Raw genomic sequence first — 26,940 nt, forward strand, 5'->3', positions numbered from 1 at the left:
ATAGCGTTGCAGAGTTGGACACAACTGAAGTGACTTAACATACAATCACACACAGGCTTTGAAACTAACAACTTTGAATGATTTTTCAGGTCAGCTTTTTAGATTCTTCATTACAAAATTAAACTTATTTCTGTTCTACAAAGTAGCTTCATTTGTTGCTAAGTATTCTGTTGATTTGGAGAAGGAAATGGCAACCCACTCCAGTGTTCTTGCCTGGAGAATCCCAGGGACGGAGCAGCCTGCTGGGCTGCCGTCTATGGGGTCACACAGAGTCGGACACGACTGAAGTGACTTAGCAGCAGCAGCAGCAGCATTCTGTTGATTCTTTGGGGAAAGTGTTTGTTTAAAAAAAATAAGTATTTCTTTTTTTTTCTAAGCAATGTGATATTTCTGACTTCTTCCTAATGAGAAAAATCAACACTGATAATTCTGTATGTAGTTTGAATATTGTTAATGACTTTCATTGTATTTTATAGGCATGAACATCTCTGATTCATTTCTATGTCAGAATCTTTTAAAGGATTTAGCTTCAAAATTGATGTTCTATTGTAGTCAGAAGAAGACAATGGATTGAATATCTTTCTGATTAATATTCTGACTAATATGATTAATTTCTTAGCTGTACTGTGCTTAGTCATTCAGTTACATCCAACGCTTTGCGACCCCATGACAGTAGCCTGCAAGGCTCCTCTATCCATGGGGATTCTCCAAGCAAGAATACTGGAGTGGGTTGCCATGCCCTTCTTCAGGATTTCTTCCCAACCCAGGGATTGAACTCAGGTCTCCTGCCTTGCAGGTAGATTCTTTACCATCTGAGCCACAGGAAACCCAATTTCTTAGTTGTACAACCTTATTTTTTTGCTGCCTGGTACAGGTATTGGCTGCCAGATACTGCCATTACACAGTGTAGAAGCACAGACTCCAAAATCTTTATATCTTAATAACAAATGACTCTAATCTAGGTTAACTTCATTGCTTACTTTATTCAAATGTAGAGGTCCAAACATAGGAAGTCAACAGAGTGGTACTAGAATTCTGAAGCTGCCAAAGTTCCATTTCAAAAAGTCAGTAGATATATACTCTAAACTCACTGTTGAGCAATTCAGTGGGCATAATTCAGCTCAGAGCCTCTTCACTCAGGAGCAAGAGCTGGCAGAATCTCTCTGAATACAATGATCCTGATATCCTCCCCATATTATGTCTTCTTTCTTTTTCCTCCAGTTGGGGAATGAGATGATTGACAGTGAGATCCTTGGAGCCTGATCATAACTGCTTTCAGTGCTCCTAGACCTTGAAACAATTGATAGATATTCGTAGGTATAGACTCGAGGCATTTATTTTAGGAGAGTAGATAGCATAAGCAAAAGTGCGGTTGCAAGGGTGGATACAGAATTCCTACTCACCTTTAGGTCTTAGACCTCCTTTACTCCAGAAAGCTTCCCATGACTCTGTCAGTCTGGGTGTGTCTAATCAGGGTTCCCTAGTTAACTCTTCTACCTCTTTGTGGCTCTTACCATGATGTTTTGTAACATGTGTTTATTTGACTCTCTCTTCATGAGATTATAAATGTTCTGAGGTCAGGGGATATGTCTATTTTACTCACAGATTTATTCCCAACACCTATCATGCTACCAGTTGTCAGGCAGGATCTAAATAAATGCTTGTGCTTGACTTGCCATGTTTCAACAGTCACTCTATTTGTAAGAGGCCAACTTGGACGTTTTTAATACAGTGACATTAGGAAAGGTCAGATTTCTTAGGTAAAGATTCTCTATTCCAAGAGTGTGGGGACAAAAGAATTAGTTTCCGAATTAGTAGAGGTTATACACCAATAGCCTTAAATAAAGCTGGACTAAGGCTGTTTTGTTTGGAACATTGGTGTGTTTTCCCCCACCATTTATCAGTTCCTCAGTTCTCCAGCACCAACTGGGTATCCAGCAATTCAATTCAGTTCTGACACTGTCTGCCTGGAGTTAGTGTCAGTTTCCATAGGTTAAAGACTTCAGTCCCACAAGACTGCCCTGACTTCAGATGCCAGTCGCAAGTTCTGAGTCACCCATACTTCTGACGTGCAATAAATTGGAGGTTCCCATTGATTATCTTCTCAGGATTGATAATTTGTTAGAATGGCTTACAGAACTGAGGAAAATACTTTATTTTTATTTACTGGTTCAGTAAAAAGGATACAGCTGAGGAATGACCAAATGGAAGAAATGCATAGGGCAAGATTTGGAAGGTTAGAGTGCAGGTCTTCTGTGCATTGACTGGGTGAGCTGCTCCCCAGTATTTTGAGTTGTTCACCAGCCCAGTGGCATTCCCCCCACCCCATTTCTTTGTTCCAAGGGTTTTATAGAGCTCATTCTCCAGCTCCACACTTCTCTCTGGAGGTAGGGTGGGATTGAGGTTGAAAGTGCCAACCCTTTAATCTTTTGGCCTTCCTGATGACCAGCCATATCCTGAGGCTAGTGACCCACCCTAAGTCAGCTTATTACCATAAACACCGCTGGGGTTTATGACTACTGAAAAATGACTACTGGGAAAACCATAGCTTTGACTATTTGGATCTTCGTTGACAAAGTGATGTCTGCTTTTTAATATGCTGTCTAGATTTGTCATAACTTTCTTCCAAGAAGCAAGTGTTTTTTTAATTTCAGGGCTACATCTTTATGGGGTCACTTGTAGTTTCCCATTTGCCATCGTCCCCACTCTTCATGCAATGAATGTGCATGGGCTTACACCTGACCTGCAGAGCTCTTGCAGACATTAATAATCACACTTTTAGTAAAATGTACGAGTCTTGGTTTAAAATTTAGGAATACAAATATTCATTCAATTTGAAAATGCATCACCTAGGGGGACTCAGAATGGAATCTTTTCTTTTATCTTGAAACCTCTTTTCACTACAATTATCCAAAATATGTTCAGAGATGTGGTTGAAAATGTCTTAGACTCAGCAGTTATGGCAAAGAAGATAGGTATGTAATTATCCAATTAAGTAGGTAAGTCATGATGTCCTATTTATATTAATAACTTAGTATTAATTGAAGTATGTGACATTCTCATCTTTATAGCTTAAAAATTGTTAAATATTGGCAATTTCATGTGGTTCCTAAACATTTTTGTATGGCTGAATTAGGTAGTATCACCAGTTGAGGTTATGTCGTAGGGATTTTTTTGGGGGGAGTTAACTCTCATTTGTACCCCAGTCTTATCATTCATCCTCTTGTTTGCCATTAGAAAATAGGCCAATAAATGAGTATAGTTGTAAGTAAATGGTGGATTTGTGAGTGGGAGAAAAGTACAGTACAAGTCTTGTCTTGTTTCCATACAAGTGCTTTTAGTTACATTTCAGATGAGCAGCACATTTTTCAAGTAGAAAAGACTGTTGTGTGATCAGACCACCCAAAATGGCTGTTCTCTTGCTTTGTACATCCCCTGCTCAAATAGGGCCTGCTTCACTTGACTGACCTTCTTACATACTTGCCCCCAGCCCCAGGTAGTGACTGTTTTTATCAAAGGGATGGTGAGGGGGTATGCTCCTCTGCTACTTTCCCTGAGGAGTTCGTCTGATGTCAGTTTCCCCTAGATATACCCATTGAATGCAGAGTTCCAAAGAATAGCAAGGAGAGATAAGAAAGCCTTCCTCAGTGACCAATGCAAACAAATAAAAGAAAACAATAGAATGGGAAAGACTAGAGATCTCTTTAAGAAAATTAGAGATACCAAGCAAGGAAACATTTCATACAAAGGTGGGCACAATAAAGTACAGAAATGGTATGGACCTAACAGAAGCAGAAGATATTAAGAAGAGGTGCCAAGAATACACAGAAGAACTACACACAAAAGATCTTCATGACCCAGATAATCATGATGGTGTGATCACTCACCTAGAGCCAGACATCCTGGAATGTGAAGTCAAGTGGGCCTTAGGCAGCACCACTACAAACAAAGCTAGTGGAGGTGATGGAATTCCAGTTGAGCTATTTCAAATCCTAAAAGATGATGCTGTGAAAGTGCTGCAGTCAGTATGCCAGCAAATTTGGAAAACTCAGCAGTGGCCACAGGACTGGAAAAGGTCAGTTTTCATTCCAATTCCAAAGAAAGGCAGTGCTAAAGAATGTTCAAACTATTGCACAATCGCACTCATCTCACATGCTAGCAAAGTAATGCTCAAAATTCTCCAAGGTAAGCTTCAACAAGTTCACGTGAACCTTGAACTTCCAGACGTTCAAGCTGGATTTTGAGAAGGCAGAGGAACCAGACATCAAATTGCCAACATCCGCTGGATCATAGAAAAAGTAAGAGATTTCCAGAAAAATACATACTTCTGCTTTATTGACTACGCCAAAACCTTTGACTGTGTGGATCACAAAAGATTGTGGAAAATTCTTAAAGAGATTGGAATAGCAGACCACCTTACCTGTCTCCTGAGATATCTGTATGCAGGTCAGGAAGCAACAGTGAGGACCTGACATGAAACAACAGACTGGTTTCAAATAGGGAAAGGAGTACATCAAGGCTGTATATTGTCACCCTCCTTATTTAACTTCTATGCAGAGTTCAGTTCAGTCGGTCAGTCATGTCCGACTCTGCGACCCCATGAACCACAGCATGCCAGGCCTCCCTATCCATCACCAACTGCCGGGAGTCTGCCCAAACCCATGTCCTTTGAGTCAGTGATGCCATCCAACTGTCTCATCCTCTGTCAGCTCCTTCTCCTCCTGCCCTCAATCTTTCCTAGCATTAGGGTCTTTTCAAATGAGTCAGCTCTTTGCATCAGGTGGCCAAAGTATTGGAGCTTCAGCTTCAACATCAGTCCTTCCAGTAAACACCCAGGACTGATCTCCTTTAGGATGGACTGGTTGGATCTCCTTGCAGGCCAAGGGACTCAACAGTCTTCTCCAACAACACAGTTCAAAAGCATCAATTCTTCGGTGCTCAGCTTTCTTTATAGTCCAACTCTCACATCCATACATGACTACTGGAAAAACCATAGCCTTTACTAGGTGGACCTTTGTAGGAAAAGTAATGTCTCTCCTTTATAATATGCTGTCTAGGTTAGTCATAACTTTGCTTCCAAGGAGTAAGCGTCTTTTAATTTCATGGCTGCAGTCACCATCTGCAGTGATTTTGGAGCCCCAAAAAATAAAGTCAGTCACTGTTTCCGCTGTTTCCCCATCTATTTTCCATGAAGTGATGGGACCAAATGCCATGATCTTAGTTTTTTGAATGTTGAGTTTAAGCCAACCTTTTCACTCTCTTCCTTAATGGATGGTATTTCAAATAGGAGTCTCTTCATTCTTTCTAAAATTTAAATATGAGCAAGGTGTCAAAATTTTGAGACCTAAGGGGTCATAATTGCTAAATTTTTAGTGAGAAAGTACTGTTGCTTAAGATAATATATTTCACAAAATGTCTTATCTCTTCATTTTTGTTGTGTCATTCTCTTATGTACTCTGCCATTAGAACTGAAGTATTCTTGTAAACATTTAGAAAGTTTCCACAATATTAAGTATACTCTCGTTCTTTCTCCCAAGGTTACTGGTAATCAGAGTATCCATGTGATGAATATAAAGAAAGTCATAGTCTTGGAACTTTGAGTCCAATTTTATGGGTGTTTTGGACCTAGGTCTTAGATTATACATGGGGGAATTTATTCAGGCCATTTTATTGTTTTTTAATACTCCATTGGATAAGAGAAAGGAAAGTAGAGGAAGTAGAATTTTAACAAATCACTGAAACTAATGATTATTAATGGTGTTTGCAAAAGATAAGCACAGGAAATGAGCAGTAATATGATAATCTGGAATGCTGGCAGCTGGCATTCCAGACTCATAAGGGATAATTGAGAATAGTCTATAGTCATGGCAAAGATGCCTTAGATTTTAGACTTATTTTATAGTTCTAGTGCTTTATTCCTAAAGCATCAGATTGTTTATTTAATGTCTTCCTTGAAAGTCAGCTGTATATTACAAATTTTTGTTCAAGATTATACCAACAGTCTTAATTAAATTTTACTCTTACTTAGGGTAACCAGCCGTCTTAGTTTGCCTGGGGTTGTTGAGAGGTTTTCTAGGATGTGAGACTTTCAGTGTTAAAACTGGGAAAATCTCAGGGAATCTTGGACAGATTGTCACCTTCCTTCATTTCAAAATTAACTGAGTGGAGAAAATCCAGATATGATTAGATAGTTATTTAATAACCCTGTAAATTCTTTACCCTTAAAGTTTAGAAAATTTTAATTTGAAAATGTTATTTCAGGAAAGCATTTCTTCTATAGAAGGTTAATTTTGTTTTCATTGCTTTGGCATTTTAAATGTAAATGATTTCTTGGTCATTTTTCAAAAAGACCTTAATATACCCTTTGGTCAAGAAGATAGCAACAACCAGCAAGATGATATGCTATTAATAATGAAAATGGTAGAAATAAACTAATTAAAAATACTCAGTGTGGGAATTCTGATAAGATAAGCATGGATAATCAGTGCTTTTATTTTATTATTATTATTTTTAATCAGTGCTTTAAAAAAAGTACTAAACAAATAAGAAAATAGTCCTCTTCTTTTCTGAAATTATTGTGTGATGTTTGTTTTAAAAGTAAATAGCCCAGTGACTGTTGCATAAACCTTTCTTTCCTTTTTATCTAGTAGTTATATATAGTCCTGTCCTTGAATGTTTGTAGTATGATAGAATTTTAAAAACTTTATCGCCACACTTTTGGTTTACAATTTATATATTTTTCTTTTCCTCTTTTTCTTTTTTTTTAAAGGAAGGTCAAACAAAATAGTGTGATCAGGCATCTAATTACAGACTATTAACAGCATGGGCTGTGTGCTAATCTTTATTCTGAACTCACTTTAGGTATCAGCCTACTTTTCTCAACAAGGGGGCACTTAAGTTAATTGCTTCATTAGAAACATGCATTTAGCCTTTTCTGATCTGTAAGTACAACTCCTTGGCTTAGCTGCAGAAGTTTGAACACCTGCAGCCCAAGCAGCCTGAAAGGAAGCCATAACTTACTATAAAGGAAAATGAAAGAAGCTCAAGTTCAAAATGGTGTTATCAATGATACAGTGTAGTCCCTAACTTGAGCTGACCTAAGAGACTTGGCTTCTGCTTGGCTTCTTATCAGCATCCAAAAGGGCATACAAAATTCTTTGTAAACTAATTTAAAAAGCGTCTTGTTTATTCAGAAGCAACTGTGAATGGTATTTGTTCAGACTCTAGATCACATCAATTGCATACCAGCCAACAACTTATTTCTCTTCTAAGAGAGAAGCCAAGTATCAAAGATACAAAGTACTAAAGATAAGCTTCTCAATTCTCAACTGTTCTGAGCTCTCAATAAAGCTACTGATGTACAAATTGGGGTGGGACCCAACTGTTTCCACCTGCAAGCTTGTCTTAGATCCTTGGCTCTGGCTGGGAGAGGTGCTGATACCAGTCTGACCTTTAGTGCCCTTAGAAAACAAAACACAGGCTTTCTTATGGCCCTGATCAATCAGTCTTTCCAAAGAGGATTCCACCCCCTTTCTTCAAGTACTAGTCTTGGGGCAAAAAACCCCATGGCTATTTCCGTTAACAGTGCTGGTGAAAGCAAAGAGATCCTTGATTTGCTCTTACTGAATCTTAAAAGACATTCCAAGTCATCTTTTTTTCTGTTTCTGTGGTTGAGTCTTAGAAATTTTGTATTTTATATTTAATGAGATGGTGACCTCAGTAAGTAACTGAATGAAGTGCTTTCAAAATTGGTTCAAATAGTATATTATAAGGAAATTAAGGCTCAGTTGATATAAGGAAAACATTTATAAGGCTATTGAGCCATAAAATACTTATAGGATACTGAGTTGTCAAATTTGGACTTTTAATATATCAAGTCCTTAAGTGTGGTAACGTCCAAAATTTCAAATATGAGTTTACTAGAGTAAATTAGAGTAAATATGAGTTTACTCGAATCTTTAAAATAAAATCATTTATTTTGCTTTCATTTAGTTTATTTAGTTTAGGCATTCGGTTTATTTTCTGTGGTGAGTATCTAGAGTTAATCAGAAAATTGGAAAATGTCTCAAACATAAATAATTCAAAGATCTCAAAACTAATATGACCCCTGAAAGTCTTTTTAACATTATTGAGATTAAAGCCTTTTAAGTTATTGTGGAAAGTAGGATTTACTGATAGGCATCTGGAATATTGAATTTTAAGTTATTTTTTTCTATGATTAGATATGTGTTACTTGTTTCAAACCAGCTAAGAAATCGCAGTGATACCAATTGCTGTTTTAGGATATTTCTGAGTTGCAGTAATGGTAACAATAGCCAGAGTTCTTCAGGCACATTTTAAGAAGAAATGGTCTATATAAGTGTGTGTGTGTATCTTTGTGTGTGTATATACATTCTGTAGAGGCAAAAAAAAAAAAAAATGGCCTATATCAGTAGTCTGTATTACCTTCTGCCCTCCCAGGATTGTGGGATTTGGGTCCATTAGAATTACGTAAGCTTCTAAGTCTTTTTCAATGATTGGCATAGAAAAGCAGTAACACATTTTCCAGTCATTTTCAAATTTGGGAATTACAGAGCATGTGGGGTAATTTACTGCATGTTTAGTATATTCACTTATTGATTTAAAAGAAAATATTTACAAGTGGATGAAGCATTTCAGAATTAAGTACCTCTAGGCCAAGAAGACCTCAATGTAGGAAAAATTGACTAAATGAAATATTTAAACATAATTATATTTTTTTCAGTGATTATGTTGTAGTCAAACCTACAAATTTACATATTTAAAATATGTTAACATACTTAATTGATGTGACTGCAAGTATGGTTATCTTATAACTGTTTTTTCACTGGGAAGAAGAATAATTTCTGAGTAAACTTTAGGTAGATATTATTGCTAATTCATCAAGTTAGAGGTATATTACACTCTTAATTTTAGATTTTTTTTTCTTTCATTCTGGCCATTTCTCTGCTTCCTTGTACTTTTTATTTAAGATAGTATAGCTCTAGCAGTCTATAATTAAGCATGCCTCTCAACTCCCTAGCAGATAGAGAAATCAGCTTAGTTTTGGGAAGAGCTGACAGAATGAGTTGTTTTTATTTTCATATTCACTTGTTGAGAGAAATATGATGCTCTATTTATGAGAACATAATAGTTTTAAATTGAGAAAGCAAATTAAAATAGCTTAACAGTTTGGCTTTGATGAAAACTTACCAGTTACTAATGAAATAGCAATTAATAATTTACCTTTGGAATATCATATTATTTAAATTGGTCATAATAATTTGAGACAATTTTATACTCTTCCCCCAAATAAAAGATTGGAGAGTATTCTTTTACCTTTTTTAGGATCATCTGGTAAGAGATTCATGCTATGTGATTAAAGAATAATTCTCTCTAGTTTTTCATGTTTGAAGTGTGTACATTGTTCCTGGTTTGAACTTTTTATGTTTTTTTCTTGGCATATTTGTAACTTTTATGGTATTTCTTTAGTTTTGTTTGTCAGCTTCTATAGCTTGTTGTGCCGTGCCGTGCTTCATTGAGCAGTCATGTCCAACTCTTTGTGACCCCATGGACACATGGGGATCCTCTTCAGTGCCTCTGTTCATGGGGATTCTCCAGGCAGGAATACTGGAGTGGATTGCCATTTCCTGGATCCATGATCCAGGGGATCTTCCCAACCTAGGGATTGAACCCAGGTCTCCCACATTGCAGGTGAATTTTTTACTGCCTGAGCCACTAGGGAAGCCCAAGAATAGTAGTAGCCTATCTTTTCTCCAGGGGATCTTTCCAATGTAGGGATTGAACCAGGGTCTTCTGCATTGCAGGTGGATTCTTTACCAGCTGAGCTACCAGGAAAGCCCTTCTATAGCTTAAGGTTTTGCAAAGGACTCTCTTGGTACCCTTATGACTTAAATGGTGGTACGAGCAATGCACCCACCTAATAATAGCAATTGATGTCCGAGAAGCTTGTTTCTAATAGCAAGCCACAGAAGTCCAATGCTTCAGCTTGTTCTACTCAACGCTTCATATAAATGATTTTAATACTTAGAGGTTTATCGAACTTTTAAATGGCAAAGCCATAGAGAGATTATGAATGTGTTGAATCACAGTAACAGAATCACTATTCAGTGTAACCTTGACAAGCCAAATATATAATATGAAATTGCACACCTGCAAAGAACAAACAAAACAAAAATTGAATTTTGTACACATATTCAGTCACATGATTTATGACTAAGGTAACCTAGCATTGCAGAAAGACAGGACAGTCTTTAATACATAGTACTGGGTCAATTAGATATCCACATGGAAAAAATCTAGTTTGATCTCTTCTTGACAATTGATGTACAAAATTCAGTTCCAGATGAATTGTGGATCTAAATATGAAACATACAGTTATAAAACTTATAGATAAACATAGGAGAACATCCATATGGTCCATATAGTCAAAGCTATGGTCTTTCCAGTAGTCATATACAATGTAAGAGTTGGACTGTACAGAAGGCTGAATGCCAAAGAATTGATGCTTTCGAATTGTGGTGCTGGAGAAGACTCTTCAGAGTCCCTTGGACTCCAAGGAGATCAAACCAATCAATTGTAAAGGAAATCAAACCTGAATATTCATTGTAAGGATTTATGCTGAAGCTGAAGCTCCAATACTTTGGCCACCTGATGTAAAGAACTGACTCGTTAGAAAAGACACTGATGCTGGGAAAGATTGAAGGCAAAAGAAGAGGGTGGCGGAGGATTTCAGTAAGAACGTCAGTATGAAAAATACAACTTAATAAAAGCATTGGCAAGATTTAACAGATACTCCTCAAAGCAGGATGTTCAAAGTGCAATCAAGATATGAAGAGAATTCAACATCTTTAGTAATTATGGAAATGTGAATAAACCACAATGTAGTATTACATACCCACCAAAATGGCTAAAATTATAAAGATGGGAAATGTTTCTAAGAATATGGAGTGATCAGAACTCTCATATACCAAGTGTGTAAATTGGTACAAACCTTTTAGACAATTTTTGGCTGTATGGTACTAAAACTGAGCATGTGCTTACCCTCTAACTCACAAATTACATGCATAAACTCATAGATACATACCCAACAGAAAAACTTAGATATTTGCTAGCAGGTCTGTGGCAGCACTATTTGTGATAGTCAAAACCTGGAATGTACTCAAATGCCTGTCACTATTGGATAAGTGGATAAATAATTGTACCATATTATTGAATATTGTACAATTGTGAGCATGATCTACAACTCTTAAGAAACCATATGGATGCATTTCTTAAACATAATGCTGAACAAAAGAACCCAGACACAAATAAAATGCTGTATTACATTTATGTGAAAGTGCAAAAATAAAACTCAAATCTCAGTTAAGAAAGTGGTTTTGGGGGACATAGTGACTGGAAGGGGGCTGTTGTAAGAATGAGTTCTGGGATCATCATGTGCTGCTTCTTGATCTAGGTACTGCTTATATGGATTTGTTCAGTTGAAAATCTTCCAAGTTGGATTTTAGATATATGTACTTCTGCCTTGATGTAAATACTTCAATATTAAGTTTTTAAAATGTTGACAATAGTAATTTTTATTCAGCTATATGACTTGCACAAATCATTTGTCATTTATGAGTCTCTGCTTTTCTTATTGGTTACAATTGTGAATTGATATTGAATAGAACTGTGATTTACTGAGTTTATGGTTGGCTATTAAACAACTTTTTGTTTTATGTATTTCCTTAGTGCTTTATATAACTCAAGAGACTAATACAGAAAAGTCACTATTTGATAGTCACAGTTTCTCAAAAAAATATTTATTTTTTTCTTTTATGACAGGTGATCAGAAATGGAAAGAAAAGTAAGCAGAATCTGTCTTGCTTCTGAACCTGATATAATTCATTTTCTACAAGTTGCTTGGGAGAAAACACTAGAATCTGGTTTTGTTATTACACTTACTGATGGGCAGTCAGCATGGACTGGGACAGGTAATATTAAAAGTGAATTTTTTAAAGAAAAATTAATGTAATTGCTATATTTCAGTCCTCAGTGATACTTCAAATTAAATATTTAATTGATATTGGTTAAAATTAACATTTACTTGTTATTGCTGTCCAATTTACACATAGATTTGTAATTTTAATGCTGTTTTCTATAAGTGACATTAATAGAAATGAGGAAAAATACCCTTTTGAGTCATAGTACTTGATCAGAGTTTTAAAAATTATCTCTTTATATAAAACATATAAAATAGTATTTTTTATATGTATCGTTTCTTAGCACCCCAGGGAAATGCTGAAAGGAACAGGAAGGTGAATTAGGTAGGCCAAAGCTTGGGAAAGTGGAGTGGTGTTTGTTTTCTTTTTATTTCATATTTTGTTTGAATTATTTTCCAGTGAACATACACTACATTTGTAACAAAATGAAACAGAACTGTTTAATAATAGCTTAAAATTTTGTAAACCAAGGTTCAAACCCATATGTGGGTTTTTGGCTATTATTTTTTGAAATAGACTTTTGATTTTTTGTCTTTGGTAATAACTGGATTAAAGATTTACTGATCTTGGCCCCGCCCATTAAAGCAAGACCCAGTCTTCCCCACAGTCAGTCTCTCCCTTCAGGAAGATTCCATAAGACTCTTATCCTTATCTCTCAGAGGAGGGACAGACAGAATGGAAGCCACAATCACAGAAAACTAATCAAACTGATCACATGGACCACAGCCTTGGCTAACTCATTGAAACTATGAGCCATGCCGTTTAGGGCCATCCAAGATGGACAGGTGATGGTGGACAGTTCTGACAAAACGTGGTCCTTTGGAGAGGGGCATGGCAAACCACTTCAGCATTCTTGCTTTAAGAATCCCATGAACAGTATGAAAAGGCAAAAAGATATGACACCAAAAGATGAACTCCCCAGGTCCAGTAGGTGCCCAATATGGTACTGGAGAGGAATGGAGAAATAAATCCAGAAAGAAAAAATAAATGGCGCCAAAGCAAAAACACCACCCATTTGTGGATGCAACTGGTGATGGAAGTAACATACGATGCTGTATAGAACAATATTGCGTAGGAACCTGGAATGTTAGGTCCAAGAAAGTAAATTAGACATGGTCAAACAGGAAATGGCAAGAGTGAACATTTTAGGAATCAGTGACATAAAATTGAATGGGTGAATTTAACTCAGGTGACCATTATACCTACTACTGTGGGCAAGAATCCCTTAGAAGAAATGGAGTAGCCCTCATAGTCAATAAGAGTCTGAAATGCAGTACTTGGGTGCAATCTCAAAAATGAAAGAATGATCTCTGTTTGTTTCCAAGGCAAACCATTCAATATCACAGTAATCCAAGCCTATTCTCAAACAGTAAAGCTGAAGAAACTGAAGTTGAACAGTTCTATGAAGAACCTATAAGACCTTCTAGAACTAACACCCGAAAAAGATACCCTTTTCTTTTTTTTTTTTCTTTTTTTTTGATACCCTTTTGTTTATAGGGGACTGGAATGCAAAAGTAGGATGTCAAGAGATACCTGGAGTAACAGGCAAAGTTGGCCTTGGAGTACAAAATGAAACAGGACAAAGGCTAACAGAGTTTTACCAAGAGAATACACTTGTCATAGCAAACACCCTCTTCCAGCAACACAAGAGAAGACTCTACACATGGACATCACCAGATGGTCAATACCAAAATCAGATTGATTACATTCTTTGCAGCCAAAGATGGAGAAGCTCTATACAGTCAGCAAAAACAAGACTGGGAGCTGACTGTGCCTCAGATCATGAACTCCTTATTGCCAAATTTAGACTTAAATTGAAGAAAGTGGGGAAAACCATTAGACCATTCAGGTATGACCTAAATCAAATCCCTTTCAACTGTACAGTGGAAGTGACAAATAGATTCAAGGGATTAGATCTGATAGAGAACCTGAAGAAATATGGATGGAGGTTCATGACATTGTACAAGAGGCAGTGATTGAGACTATCCCCAAGAAGAAGAAATGCAAAAAGGCAAAATGGTTGTCTGAGGAGGCCTTACAAATAGCTGTGAAAAGAAGAGAAGTGAAAGCCAAAGGAGAAAGGAAAGATATACCCATTTGAATGGAGAATTCCAAAGAATAGCAAGGAGAGATAAGAAAGCCTTCCTCAGTGATCAGTGCAAAGAAATACAGGAAGACAACAGAATGGGAAAGACTAGCGATCTCTTCAAGAAAATTAGAGATACCAAGGGAACATTTCGTGCAAAGATGGGCACAATAAAGGACAGAAATGGTATGGACCTAACAGAAGCAGAAGATATTAAGAAGAGGTGGCAAGAATACAAAGAAGAACTATACATAAAAGATCTTCATGACCCAGATAATCACAATGGTGTGATCTCTCACCTAGAGCCAGCCATCCTAGAATGTGAAGTCAAGTGGGCCTTAGGAAGCATTACTATGAACAAAGCTAGTGGAGGTGATGGAATTCCAGTTGAGCTATTTCAAATCCTAAAAGATGATGCTGTGAAAGTGCTGCACTCAATATGCCAGCAAATTTGGAAAACGCAGCAGTGGTCACAGGACTGGAAAAGGTCAGTTTTCATTCCAATTCCAAAGTAAGACAATGCCAAAGTATGTTCAAACTACTTCTCAATTGCACTCATCTCACATGCTAGCAAAGTAATGCTGAAAATTCTCCAGTCCAGCCTTCAACAATACATGAACCGTGAACTTCCAGGTAGTCAAGCTGGATTTTGAGAAGGCAGAGGAGCCACAGATCAAATTGCCAACATCAGAATCAGAAAAGCAAGAGATTTCCACAAAAACATGTACTTCTACTTTATTGACCACACCAAAGCCTTTGACTGTGTGGATCACAACAAACTGGAAAATTCTTTAAGAGATGGGAATAGCAGACTACCCTATCTGCTTCCTGAAAAATTTGTGTGCAGGTCAAGAAGCAACAGTTAGAACTGGACATGGCACAACAGACTGGTTCCAAATTGGGTAAGGTTATGTCAAGGCTGTATATTATCACTGTGCTTATTTAACTTATATGCAGAGTACATCATGCGAACTGCTGGGCTGGATGAAGCACAAGCTGGAATCAAGGTTGCCGGTAGAAATATCAATAACCTCAGATATGCAAATGACACCACCCTTATAGCAGAAAGCAAAGAAGAACTAAAGAGCCTCTTGATGAAAGTAAAAGAAGAGAGTGAAAAAGTAGGCTTAAAACTCAACATTCAGAAAAGTAAGATCAAGGCATCTGGTCCCATCACTTCATGACAAATATTGTTAAGATTTTTGGCTTCCTGTACTGAACAAGCTTTCAAACAGAAAATTTTACAGTGCACTGGAAGATGGACATTTGTTTTCGATGATGTTGAAGTTTTCAGTTTCACAGATGTTTAATAGCCTTTATTATTCACTTTTATTTTCTTGAGTGAATTTTAATTATAAAATGTGTAACTAAGTAGCATAACATTGTTTCCATGTTTAGTTAAAGCTTATACGTAAATGTAATTTGGCTTGGCACTTTACAGATAGACAATAAGATGATTAAGAACATTGAAACAATTAAATAATTGAAACATGAAAATGAATTTCCTTCCTATACCTCATCCTGTTTTTTGTACAACTTTTTGATTTCTGAAACCTTCAATTTGAGTAATTTTTTTTTTCTCTTTTCATTTGAGTGAAATTAAAAGGATGTGGGGTTCCTTTTAATCTCCCACACACTAAACTCCGTGATTTCTTTTCCATTAGCAATGTTTTATCTAATGAATGTTTTGGGGTCTAATTATCATGTGGTCTATCATCACTTCAACATTATGGAAGGTACATCACAGGGTTAAATCACAAAGTGGGTTAATGATCGATGACTGTTATTTGACTTTCATAAGAATTAGTCAGCATTAAGAAGCTTATACCACTCATCTTGGAGTAAAATTCACTGAAGAATAAATTTTATCAATGCCTTTATTATCAAATAATTATATCTGCTTATATTTGTTCTAAACACTGATCTATTTGGTGACCTATATGGAAATTATGTGACAGAGCTCAGTAGAAAAAGGATTTTTAATGAATGAGGAGTAGTAAAGTGGGTCCATGATGTGATGACTTATTAAGTCTGTGGATCGTCTCAGCTCTGACACAAACTTACAAACAGTCTTTCGGTTCATTCTACGTCAGAATCCAAAGTAAAGAACCTTCTTTCCTTACTTTCATCTTCACCTACCCACAAATATTGTCAAAGTGATTCTTTCTTTTATCCTACCTGCCTGAAAACAATTCCTTATTTTTTGTTGGCCTGCTCACTTTTTATGCCATATTACGTCGTTCATCTGTATCCTTACTGAATTTTATTATTTCCATGGCTTTTATCCCCAGTCGCTGAAGTTTTTAAAAGGAGCATTGAGTGCTTACAGCTGTGCTTCCTCCAGCACAAAATTCAAAACTGGTGACCAAATTGTTTTTCTAGGATTAAAGTTCTAAATAGGCAGTCAGAATTTCACATGGACCATTACAGGAAATGTTCAAGTACATTTTTTTTCTTAAACTGGTACCTTTTTTAAAAAACATACTTTTTAAAGGAGAGGTGTGTATGTAAATGATTTTCTTTCATATGTTTTCTTCTTCTCAGGAAATATTTCATACATAACAGTAACCAATGCAACATTCACAGATGGAGTAACACATGGGCATAACTAAGATAGTATCTAAAAGGATATCTGAAAAGATACCTAAGATGTCAGCACTTGAATCAAAGCTCCATAAGGCTGGAATTTTTCTCTGTCTAATGGTTGTATCCCTGGTGCCTAGAATAGTGCCTGGCACATAATAGATGCTCATTAAGCAGTTTCAGAATTTACTTGTTGTTTAGTTGCTAAGTTGTGTCCCACTCTGCGACGCTATGAACTGTAGCCTGCCAGGCGCCTCTAACCGTGGGATTTCCCAGGCAAGAACACTGGAGTGGGTTGCCATTTCTTTCTCCAGGGAATCTTCCCAACCCAGGGATTGAACCTTTGTCTCCTGTGTCTCCTACAGTGCAGGCGGGTTCAATAAATGGATTGAATCAATATACTCCATTAAATACTTTCAGAAAACTATCTTTTCATTGTAATGAAATTTAAAATACTTTTTACTAGATGGTTTATCAGTGGACATACTTTATTATTTTTTTTTTTAATATTGGAATGTAGTTGATTTACAATGTTGTATTAGTTTCAGTTATACAGAAAAGTGATTGTTATGCATATACATATATCCATTTTTGTTCAGATTCTTTTCCCATGTAGGTTATTATAGGATATTGAGTAGAGTTCCAAGTATTATACAGTAGAGCCTTGTTGGTTATATGTAGTATAACTATACTATTTTATATGTAGTAGTGTGTATATGTTCATCTCAAACTCCTCTAATTTATCCCTCCCCCATCCCCCACCTTTCCTGTTTGGTAACTATAAATTTGTTTTTGAAGTTTGTTGAGTCTCTTTCTGTTTTCTAAATACGTTCATTTTATCATTTGTGTGTGTGTGTGTGTGTGTGTGTGTGTGTGTGTTTAAGTTTTTCTATAGTCACATTCAAGATAGTTTCTATAGATTATTTCCTATTTCTCTGTGAAATATCAATAATGTCTTTCTCTAGGTACTTATACTCTTCAAAACAATCCAAACAGGAAATATGAAATTATTCCTCAGATAAAAAGCATTTGTCTTTTTATATGTTTTTTCAGAAGAGCTAATAGAGTATTTGAAAGATCAATAGATTTGATATTGGTGATCTTCTTAAATGTGCAATGCTTCAGAGGGAGAAAAAAATATGTGGAAGTACTTTAGAAGCTGTAAAAAAAAATAAAAAAAATAATAAAAAATAAAGGTGAAGAAGAAAAAAAGCTGTAAAATTGCACAAGAATACTTTTATTCTTACCTTTTTTCAGAGACTATGTTGAGACTCATATTTCAATATAAGAACTTATCAAAAACTCATTATAAAAGATACATGAATGCATTCCCAGACTCCCTTCCTCATTGTCCATCATGGGACTTCCAGACAGTTGATAGCACATGGACCAAAGTTATGGAAAGCAGTTATATTTTTAGGGATTCTTTAATCAAGATTTTATTGTTTATGTGCTATTTCATACTAATGTGTTAATTTTTAATATTATGGAAGTAAATAGTTTATCTAATGCCCCATATCTGTTTCACCTCAAACCAGAACAACCAGAGAGCTATAAGTATGAATCCCAGTTTTATCACTTACCTTCTTCATGGTCCTTACCATTACCTGATCTCTCTGAGTCTTAACTTTTATCATTTGTAAAATGAGAATATCTGTCTTTCATTGTTGTAAGGAATAAAATAGTTAAAGTTGCTCACCAACTCTTTCGACCCGGTGGACTCTTCAGTCCATGGAATTCTCCAGGCCAGAATACTGGAGTGGGTAGCCTTTCCCTTCTCCAGGGGATCTTCCCAACCCAGGGATCGAACCCTGAAACCAGGTCTCCTGCATTGCAGGTGGATTCTTTACCAACTGAGCCACCAGGGAAGCCCCAAAATAGATAAATGTAACCTTTAAAAAAAAAAAAAACTATAGAACTATATGGGTCTTTCATCATTGTGATCTCGAGTTGACATGGGAAACCACCCATACATACATGGGAAACCACACATACATTCTAAATAAATATTAGATTAAATCTTGTAATTTTAAAAGGAAGTAAACAGACACATTGCAGTCTTTGAATATAAGAAAGAGAATCCCTAGGTACTGAGTGTGAAGACGTATCTGAAAACCAAAAGAGTTAATGGGAGCTAAAGAACTAAGTTCATGGACTTCTGAATAGATACACATCTAATGACTGTGGTTGTAATACCTGAGAGGAATGGCTTGTTGAGATGGCGGGCCTTTTAAGAATTGGAGCTGAACTGTAAAGATAAAGTAACCTGGAATTGATCCTATTAATAAAATCTTTAAGCAACAAATAACAAACAAAAAACTACCCTGGCTTAGAGATGTAGCATAGACTCAGAGTAGTCAGTAAGGGCTCATTAGCTCATTTAATTGTAATGAGTAAATTAAAAGTCCCAGCAGAAATCAGAATCCTGTCTGTGTTATGTATGTGTGAGGGGTGGGGGCCTTAAATTTGAACTCTCTTAAATTTGCCGCAAGTGTAAAAACCAAGTGAAGAAATTAACTTCCAAAATCGATCCAGAACTGGTGAAACCTGTAAGGACTCCAGGAAAGACCAGCCAGCAACCTTCATTTATGACTACCTCTGTTTGCCAGATCACTTGATACTTTGGCTAGAGGAGAGCCATGTTCAGACTTCACAAAACACAGAAGGAAAAAAAAAGCAGAATGAGAATGTGTCAGCAGCTAGAAGAAATGGAATTAATACTTTAGGAACCATGCCTAGAGACTGATCTGAATGAGATTTATAAGATGTCATATATATATATATATATATATATATATATATATATATATATATGTAACTTATATGTGTGTGTGTGTATATACATATATATATATCCTTCAAATATTGAAAAGAAGGCCAGACAGGATATTATGAAAAAGAAAAAATGATCTGAAATTTGGACATAAAATCGTTGAAGTAAAAATCACTATGGATGAGTAAAACATCAGCTTTAAATATGCCTAGATGAGATAATTGATAGCCAGATATGTAATATAATATATGCCATAGAGGAGACAATAAATATTAATTCCCTTCCCTTTCCTTCTTCTAAGTAGTACAGCTCTCTTCATCTACTGTTTTTATTGTTGGCACATAATGAGATGAGAATGAACTCTGTTTTTACTTTAATTTGACTCTACCTATGTGAGTGAGAAATGGACTGTAGACTACTTAATCTCTTTAATAATTGAGTCAAGGAAGAAGGATGGTTTAAAATACTGAGTTTATTAATCATTAAAGAAAATGCTTTCTTCTGCTATGACCTTGGAGCAGGTACACAAGATGGTTGTTTCTGTGGTAATTTATAATCCATATATTTCATCTGAGGACAGAGAAAGAATGCAAGGAGTCTAATGAGATTTGAGACTATTTGAGAAATGTATTTCTCAAAAAAATTTGACTTAAAATTGTGTGGTGTGGTTATTGATTTTATTTTTGTTTAAATTTCTGTTGCATAATAATAAATTAGTAGCAACAGGTAAATATATCTTTTCTTATGTTTAGAAATTTATTTTCAAATAAGACTTTTTATTACTCTTTCTCACAGTCTGTGAATCAGAGATTTCCCAAGAAGCTGATGACATGGCAATGGAAAAAGAGAAATATGTTGATGAACTGAGAAAAGCATTGGTGTCAGGAGCAGGACCAACTGACACATACAAGTTTAATTTTTCTAAAGAGTCTTGTCACTTCTCCTTTGAGAAAAACTTGAAAGATGTTTCAGTAAGTATCTTTCCATAATGTTATAAGTGGTAAAATGTCAGAGAGTACTTGTGGAGAAATTATTTAAGTAACTAGCATATTATTCCCAAAACACCTCAGAAACAAAAGTTTGAAAAGTACTTGGAAAAATGATTCAAAGTTAGTCATTAAATGCCTTATATTCATGAATTGTGAAAAATCATTATTGGAAAGTATGTTTCATTTTTTGTGCTTTAAAACTAAGTATTATTGAGATAATTACATGAATGAGCAGTTCTGAAAAATGGCGTCAGAAGTTTTAGACCATGAAACAAGGCTTATTGAAATGAATTTGGGGAAATACTGATTTTTGAGAAAGAAAATAACGTATTTTTCTTTGAATATTTAACAATTATGACCTGTTTTATTCTTTATTAAAATGTATTTGCAATTACAAAATGATATAGTTAGGTAGAGTAAGATATATGTTTATAAATTAAGGTATTTTATTTACATTATCAAAATTCTAAGTATTAAAATAGAAGGAAATAACTTTCAATGCAACCTTTTCAAAGCTTGCAAGCTGTACAGACAAGGATATCTGCTATTTGTTCTGTTTGATTTATACATCAGTGCAAATCAAGGTTTATTTATGAAAAATGTACTACTTACTGTTTGTATATTTTAATTCATGTTGATATAACTGGAGGTTGAATTATTTTCTGTCAGTCATTTATCAATCAGATATTAGATCTATAGTAGAAGAAAAAGAGGGACATCTTTACTACATTAAGTTTAAAGACAGTTATTGACAGTTTGTACTGGAACTAAGTTGAGTTTTAAAAATTCTTTTTTAAAAAGCTCTTTAATTCAGAATGATTAAAGGGATTTCACCAATTAGAGAAACATTTGAAGCAACAGATGGAATCATTACTTTGAAATATATATTATCCTATATAGAATAATGCAGAAAGCCTGGCTTTAGTAATTATTTCTATTTAGAAAATATATACTTATTGTACTCAACTGCCAATTTATGTAAATTTCAATATGTTGAGGTCCTTAAAAATGATAATTTAAAATAGGGTAAGTAATGTTCGAAACGGCTAGTAAAATTTCATTATTTGTCACAAAATTTTCTTTCCTGTGGCTTAAATACAATCAGGTGATGTTATATATTATAGGACTGCTGACTGTTTCTTCTAATATTTTGAAGCAGATAATTGTCAAACTGGTAGTAATGCCATTTCCCACTCAACAAACATTTGTATGTAATGATTAACATTATTTCATGCAGTTTCTGGTTTTCAACTGTTTTGTGTACACTGATGTATAACAAATTAAGAGTGTGAGAGGTACCTTTTGGGTACTTGAAAGGGTTTTAGTATCTTTGACATGATGAAAAGGAGGGTTTGGTCCATTGGGCATGGATGGAATACTTGCGTGCTTGGCGATACATCTGATCTTAGTGCCTTTGTGAAGAAAGCCGTCATGACTTAAGTCCTGTGCAACTGGCTTAGCATATATCAGACACAAAAACTGTGACAATAATCCTGAAAGGTAGTTTGCTTACTACCCCAAAATTAATCAACTTCATCAGAGCCAAAGCCTTGAAACACTAATTTTTCAACAGGTTTTTGTTAAAAAGTAGAAGCAGAGTAAGAAGTTCTTAGTAATGCAGATGAGAAGCACGATGGTGCAGTTTAGATAGCTACCTCATTGTTTATTAATTTGCCTATGAGGATAAAAAGGGCTACTCTCTCAGAACAGTTTGACGAAGAGGAGTTTTTGACGACTGCCTGAGAGATATTTTTGGATATGTTTGAATGTAGTAAAACTTTCAGTTTGAGGTTCTGTAGTCAGCTTCATGGATGCAGATGAAAATCACAAGTTAAAAAAAAAAAAAGAAAATCACAAGTTTTTTGGCCAAACTTCCATGGGAATCTTGTAGTGCTTTAGGATGTGCTTCTGTGGATTGAATTTCAGAATGACAGTATCCTGTAAATTCATTTGGTGGCAAAAATATGCAGAAAATTGGAAACATGGCAGAATACTTTTTAAGGCTAATTTTGCTTTAGATGACCTACAAATGTAAAAGGTATTTGTAATCTTTTCCTTGATGACACAGACATCTAATTGTTGCCAAAAATAACCTCCTATACTTACAAGAAAATAATGAACATAGATTCAAACTCTAAAAGTTATAGTGCATTCTGTTGTTGACATAAAGTTACTCTCCCGAAGAATATTCTATGAGTTCTAAGTACATTTGCTACCAGTTTCATACCTAGTAGAGTCAGGATTTGGGGGCATTTGTTGTCATCAATTCAGGAAGTTTTATATGTGTTAATTCTGTGTTGGAGAGCACTGCATAATTTGAACATTTTGAGTATTCAAGTCACATAAGACTTATTTCAATTTACCTTTATGTCAAATTTTCTTTGTTTTTCTATTTTTAAAAAGGAAGTAACTACTAGTTTTTATATTAAAGAAGAACTGGTTCTTTTTGAAATATTGCCTTGTGTTTTATCAGTGAAAGAATTGTCAGTTTCCAAACCAATGAAATATTTAATATGTATAGTATGTAAGTTAATTTATATACAGTTTTGTGGGAAGGCATGGGTCCATTGTTTTTACAAGGTTGCTTTGCTATCATTGACTTTTCCTTACAGATGACATAGATTTTTAATTTTAGCTAAATTCTCATTGGAATAAATGTTGTACAGCCAGTTGAACGCTTTTTTTCTATACAGTGCGAACTTCTGGGACTCTCCCTGCCCCATTACCAGGACACTTCAGTTGGCTGTAGATTGTTCTGGATGAAAGCCTTAGTCTTGTACAAGCATTCAGAATTCATTATCTTATAAGCACTGTTGCCCACTCAGGAGTTTATTCATGTGCTTTGTGTCATTGTTTTCCCTCTGCTTTTCCCAGTTCATACTGATTTTGCAATATACACTTTATTATGAAAACACTGCATCTTAATTAAAAATATCTTCTTTTTTCTATTTCATAATTTGTTCTGTTCCTTCAGAAAATGTTTTCATTCATGAGCCATTTAGAAAAAGACCTAATTATTTTTGATAAGAATAACCTTGGTCTCATAATTTAGATTGTTCATATATCTTTCTTCTCAACTATAAAATTTTGAAGTGATTTCTTAGATTCATGGCAGGTCATCTATCATACCATAGTTTTATACTTCTAAAAATAGTCCTAATAAAGGAAAGCCATGAGATTTGAAAGAATATTAAACGCGATCAACACACACACATTACAAACATAAACATGAAAATTTGGTTTAGGTCTCTATTCGAAAAGAAGAAAAATCTTAAAATTTTGTATGTAGAATAAAACTTTGAAATTAAAAAAAAGAACTTAATAAAGTCAATTTGCATTTTCTTTCCCTTCCTCTCCCTTGCTCCCATTATCAGATACTGGCTTTGGATACAGTTAGACTGAAAATTTGATGACTTAAATAGCATGGTGGATTCTTTTCTCTGATGTTATGATCCAAATAGGCAGGTCTGGATTAATGTATTAGTTTTATGATGTGGAAGCTCAAGCTTCTGTAATCATGTTGCTTTTCCCTTTTTAAAAAAGGAGTTTTTATCTCACAGTCATGGTTATGCTCACCTTTCAGGCAGCAGGGCTGAGTTAAAGAGAAATTAAAGCACTTGTGCATTTTCTTTAATACCTTCACACTAGTGTTGCATGCACTACTTTAGCTAGCATCCCATTGTCCAAAACGAAGTCACATGGCTTCGCCTAGCTGCAAAGGAATCTGTGAAGTGTGCGCTTCAACTGTGTCCTATGCCCAGAAATTTTCATTACTGTGTAAAAAAGGGAAGGTGGATATTGAGGGACAGTTAGCAATCTCTGCATGTTAATGTTTTAGGAGAGAGTGAACTGTCATTCAATTCATTTAGAAGGATTCAATTTTATTGTTACAGGAGTCTTTCTCTAGTATTTTCATTACAAATAATGTTGCAACATACAGTAAGGTATTTATGTACAGTAAGGTTAGTTTGTATCTTCCTATATGTCATAACTTTTCTTTTTTAAGTGGAAAATGCATTCTAAGTTCAAAGGACCTCCCTACATTTTTTTAACTTACATTTCTCAGGAATATAAAAATGAAATAAAATAAGTTATCCCAAAGTAGTCAAAGTTGTTTTTTAAAAACAGCAGCCCCAAATCCTGTATTATTGCCATGTGTCCCTGTGGTTTGGGGAACTTTGAAATCAAATGGGTATTTCCAGATGAAATATCAGAATTGGAGCATTTGTTATGGTACTCTGCCAAGGACTTTGTCAAAAATAGTAATGATTTTCAGGTTTGTGGGAGTATGGGTTGCAAATGTGTTGCTTGAATGCCTCAAAAAGAAATTTTAGTATTTATTTCCATGATAAAAGTATTTGTATACATCTGCCATTTTTTTATTAAACACGTTATAATTCTTGACCTTTTGGAATGTGGGAACTAAATTAGTTATGTAAGTGGTACAGAAATCCTGTTTAAAGTATATGTTTTGTAGTTAAACCATACAAAAGACTTCAAATTATTACTTTAAAAATTAATTTTTAGTTATACAGCTTTGTCTTTGAGAATTCATTCTCTTTTTCTTGTTTCATATTGCTCTGCTTTGATTTAAAATGTTTTCTTCTTTTATAAGAAACATCTCAAAGTCATTATATTTTAATTTTCTCAATTATTCCAGGATTTTTCAGAAGAAGAAAAAAACAGCTTAGTAAAAACAGGAGTCTGAAGTAGCATGTGAAAACTATGCTCTAAGAGAACTTTTGAGTATTAATAATGTTAATATTTGCTTATTACTTTTCAGTTAACATGGACTCTCACTTCATCATGTGACCTTGGCATTGTCACTGTTTGTATGTGAGGAAACAGTTGCTAAAAGCATAAGCAAGTTCCTAAGGAAAGTGGAGGTAGTAAGTTAGGTAGGGTGGAATCCAGGACTCTATCAAAGACAATTAAAAAATTTTTTTTATTTAGTTGTAATGTACATATAATATAGTGTACCTGTGTAAGATGCAAAATTTTCATCACTAGGCAGTTCCTTTGTGCCTCTTTAAAATCAGTCCCCAACTACCATCTTTCCTCCTCAATCCTGCTTACTCTCTTGTCTCCAAACAACCACTAAACTATTCTTTGTCACTGTAGATTAGCTTTACTTGTTTTAGAGTTTCATGTAAATGAAACTGGACAGTATGTACTCTTTCATATAACTTTATTTACATAGTATAATGTTTTTGAGATTCATCATTATGTGTTGTGTTAATTCATTGTTTTTGATTACTATCTGATAGTATTCCATTGAATGGATATACCATATCCACTTTTTGATGAATGGTTTGTGGGTGGTTTCCAATTGTGGATTATTGTGAATAAAGCACTTATATACATTTATATGTAAATCTTTTTGTGGTTATATTTTTAAAATAGCTGTATTAAGATATAATGTACATATTGAAAGTTTGAGAAATTTTAAAATATGTATGTACCCAGAAACAGTCATCACAATCAAGATAGTGAACGAATCCTCATTCGTCCCACAGTTTTTTTTTTTTTTTTTGCCCCTCCCCCGTCCCACAGTTTTTTTTGTATACCTTTGTAATCTTTCCCTCTCTATCTCCTGATTTAGTCCTCAGACAACCACTTATAGTTTTCTATCACTATAGGTTATTTTTACATTTTCTAGAGTTCTATGTAAATGTAACCCTATAGTAGGTACGTTAAAGCATAATCAGGTCTTCCTTCATGTATTTTGAGTCTTCATTATAAAGTGCAAAACATTAAGGTTTGTCATGTCCCTGTGATGATTTGACCCCTTTATCATTTTGAAATGACCCTGTGACTGTTAAAATTCTTTGATCTAAAATCTACTTCTAGCTTTCTTTTGATAGGAGTTAGTATGACATATCTTTTTCCATCCTTCTTCTTTTGCCTGTTTTGTCTTTATTTAAATTGTATTTCTTTTAAGAAATATATGGTTGGATTTTGCTTTTTTAATCCAGTCTGGAAATCTGTGATTTTAATTAGGGTGTTTAAGGTATTCATATGCTTATTAATGATGATTTTAAAATATGCTGTCTCTTTGTTTCACCTTTATTTCCTTATTTCACTTAATGTGTCTTTTTTTAGACTACTTACATATATTTTTATAATACAGTTTTATCTTTTTGGTTGGATTATAACTCATTTTCATGCTATTTTAGTGGTTGCTTTAGAGTTTACAGGGCTTCCCTTGTGGCTCAGCTGGTGAAGAATCCGCCTGCAGGGCGGGAGACCTGAGTTCAATCCTTGGGTTGGGAAGATCCCCTGGAGAAGGGTAAGGCTACCCACTCCAGTATTCTGGCCTAGAGAATTCCATGGACTGTATAGTCCACTGGGTTGCAAAGAGTAGGACACGACTGAGCGACTTTCACTTAGAGTTTATAGCATATATCTTTACCTTATCACTATCTACCTTGAAGTGATATACTGCTTTACAGATAGTTTAAAACTCCTAATAGCAACATATATTTTATACACACACAGACACACACACAC

The 26,940-nt window shown here is 35.0% G+C and overlaps 1 protein-coding gene across 6 annotated transcripts in view; it reads left to right on the forward strand.

The window, feature by feature from the left end:
- The window catches only part of XRCC4 (X-ray repair cross complementing 4), a 277,860-nt gene that overhangs the window by 16,938 nt on the left and 233,982 nt on the right, over window positions 1-26,940 (forward strand). For all 6 annotated transcript variants that reach the window (XM_043913542.1, XM_043913539.1, XM_043913540.1 and 3 more), the window contains exons 2-3: window positions 11,842-11,990; window positions 20,237-20,412. In XM_043913542.1, coding sequence (XP_043769477.1) covers window positions 11,852-11,990; window positions 20,237-20,412 — 315 coding nt within the window. In that variant the 5' untranslated portion in view covers window positions 11,842-11,851. The remainder of the gene's footprint in view (window positions 1-11,841; window positions 11,991-20,236; window positions 20,413-26,940) is intronic.

This window comes from Cervus elaphus, chromosome 9, assembly GCF_910594005.1.
Source record: "Cervus elaphus chromosome 9, mCerEla1.1, whole genome shotgun sequence".
NCBI lineage: Eukaryota > Metazoa > Chordata > Mammalia > Artiodactyla > Cervidae > Cervus > Cervus elaphus.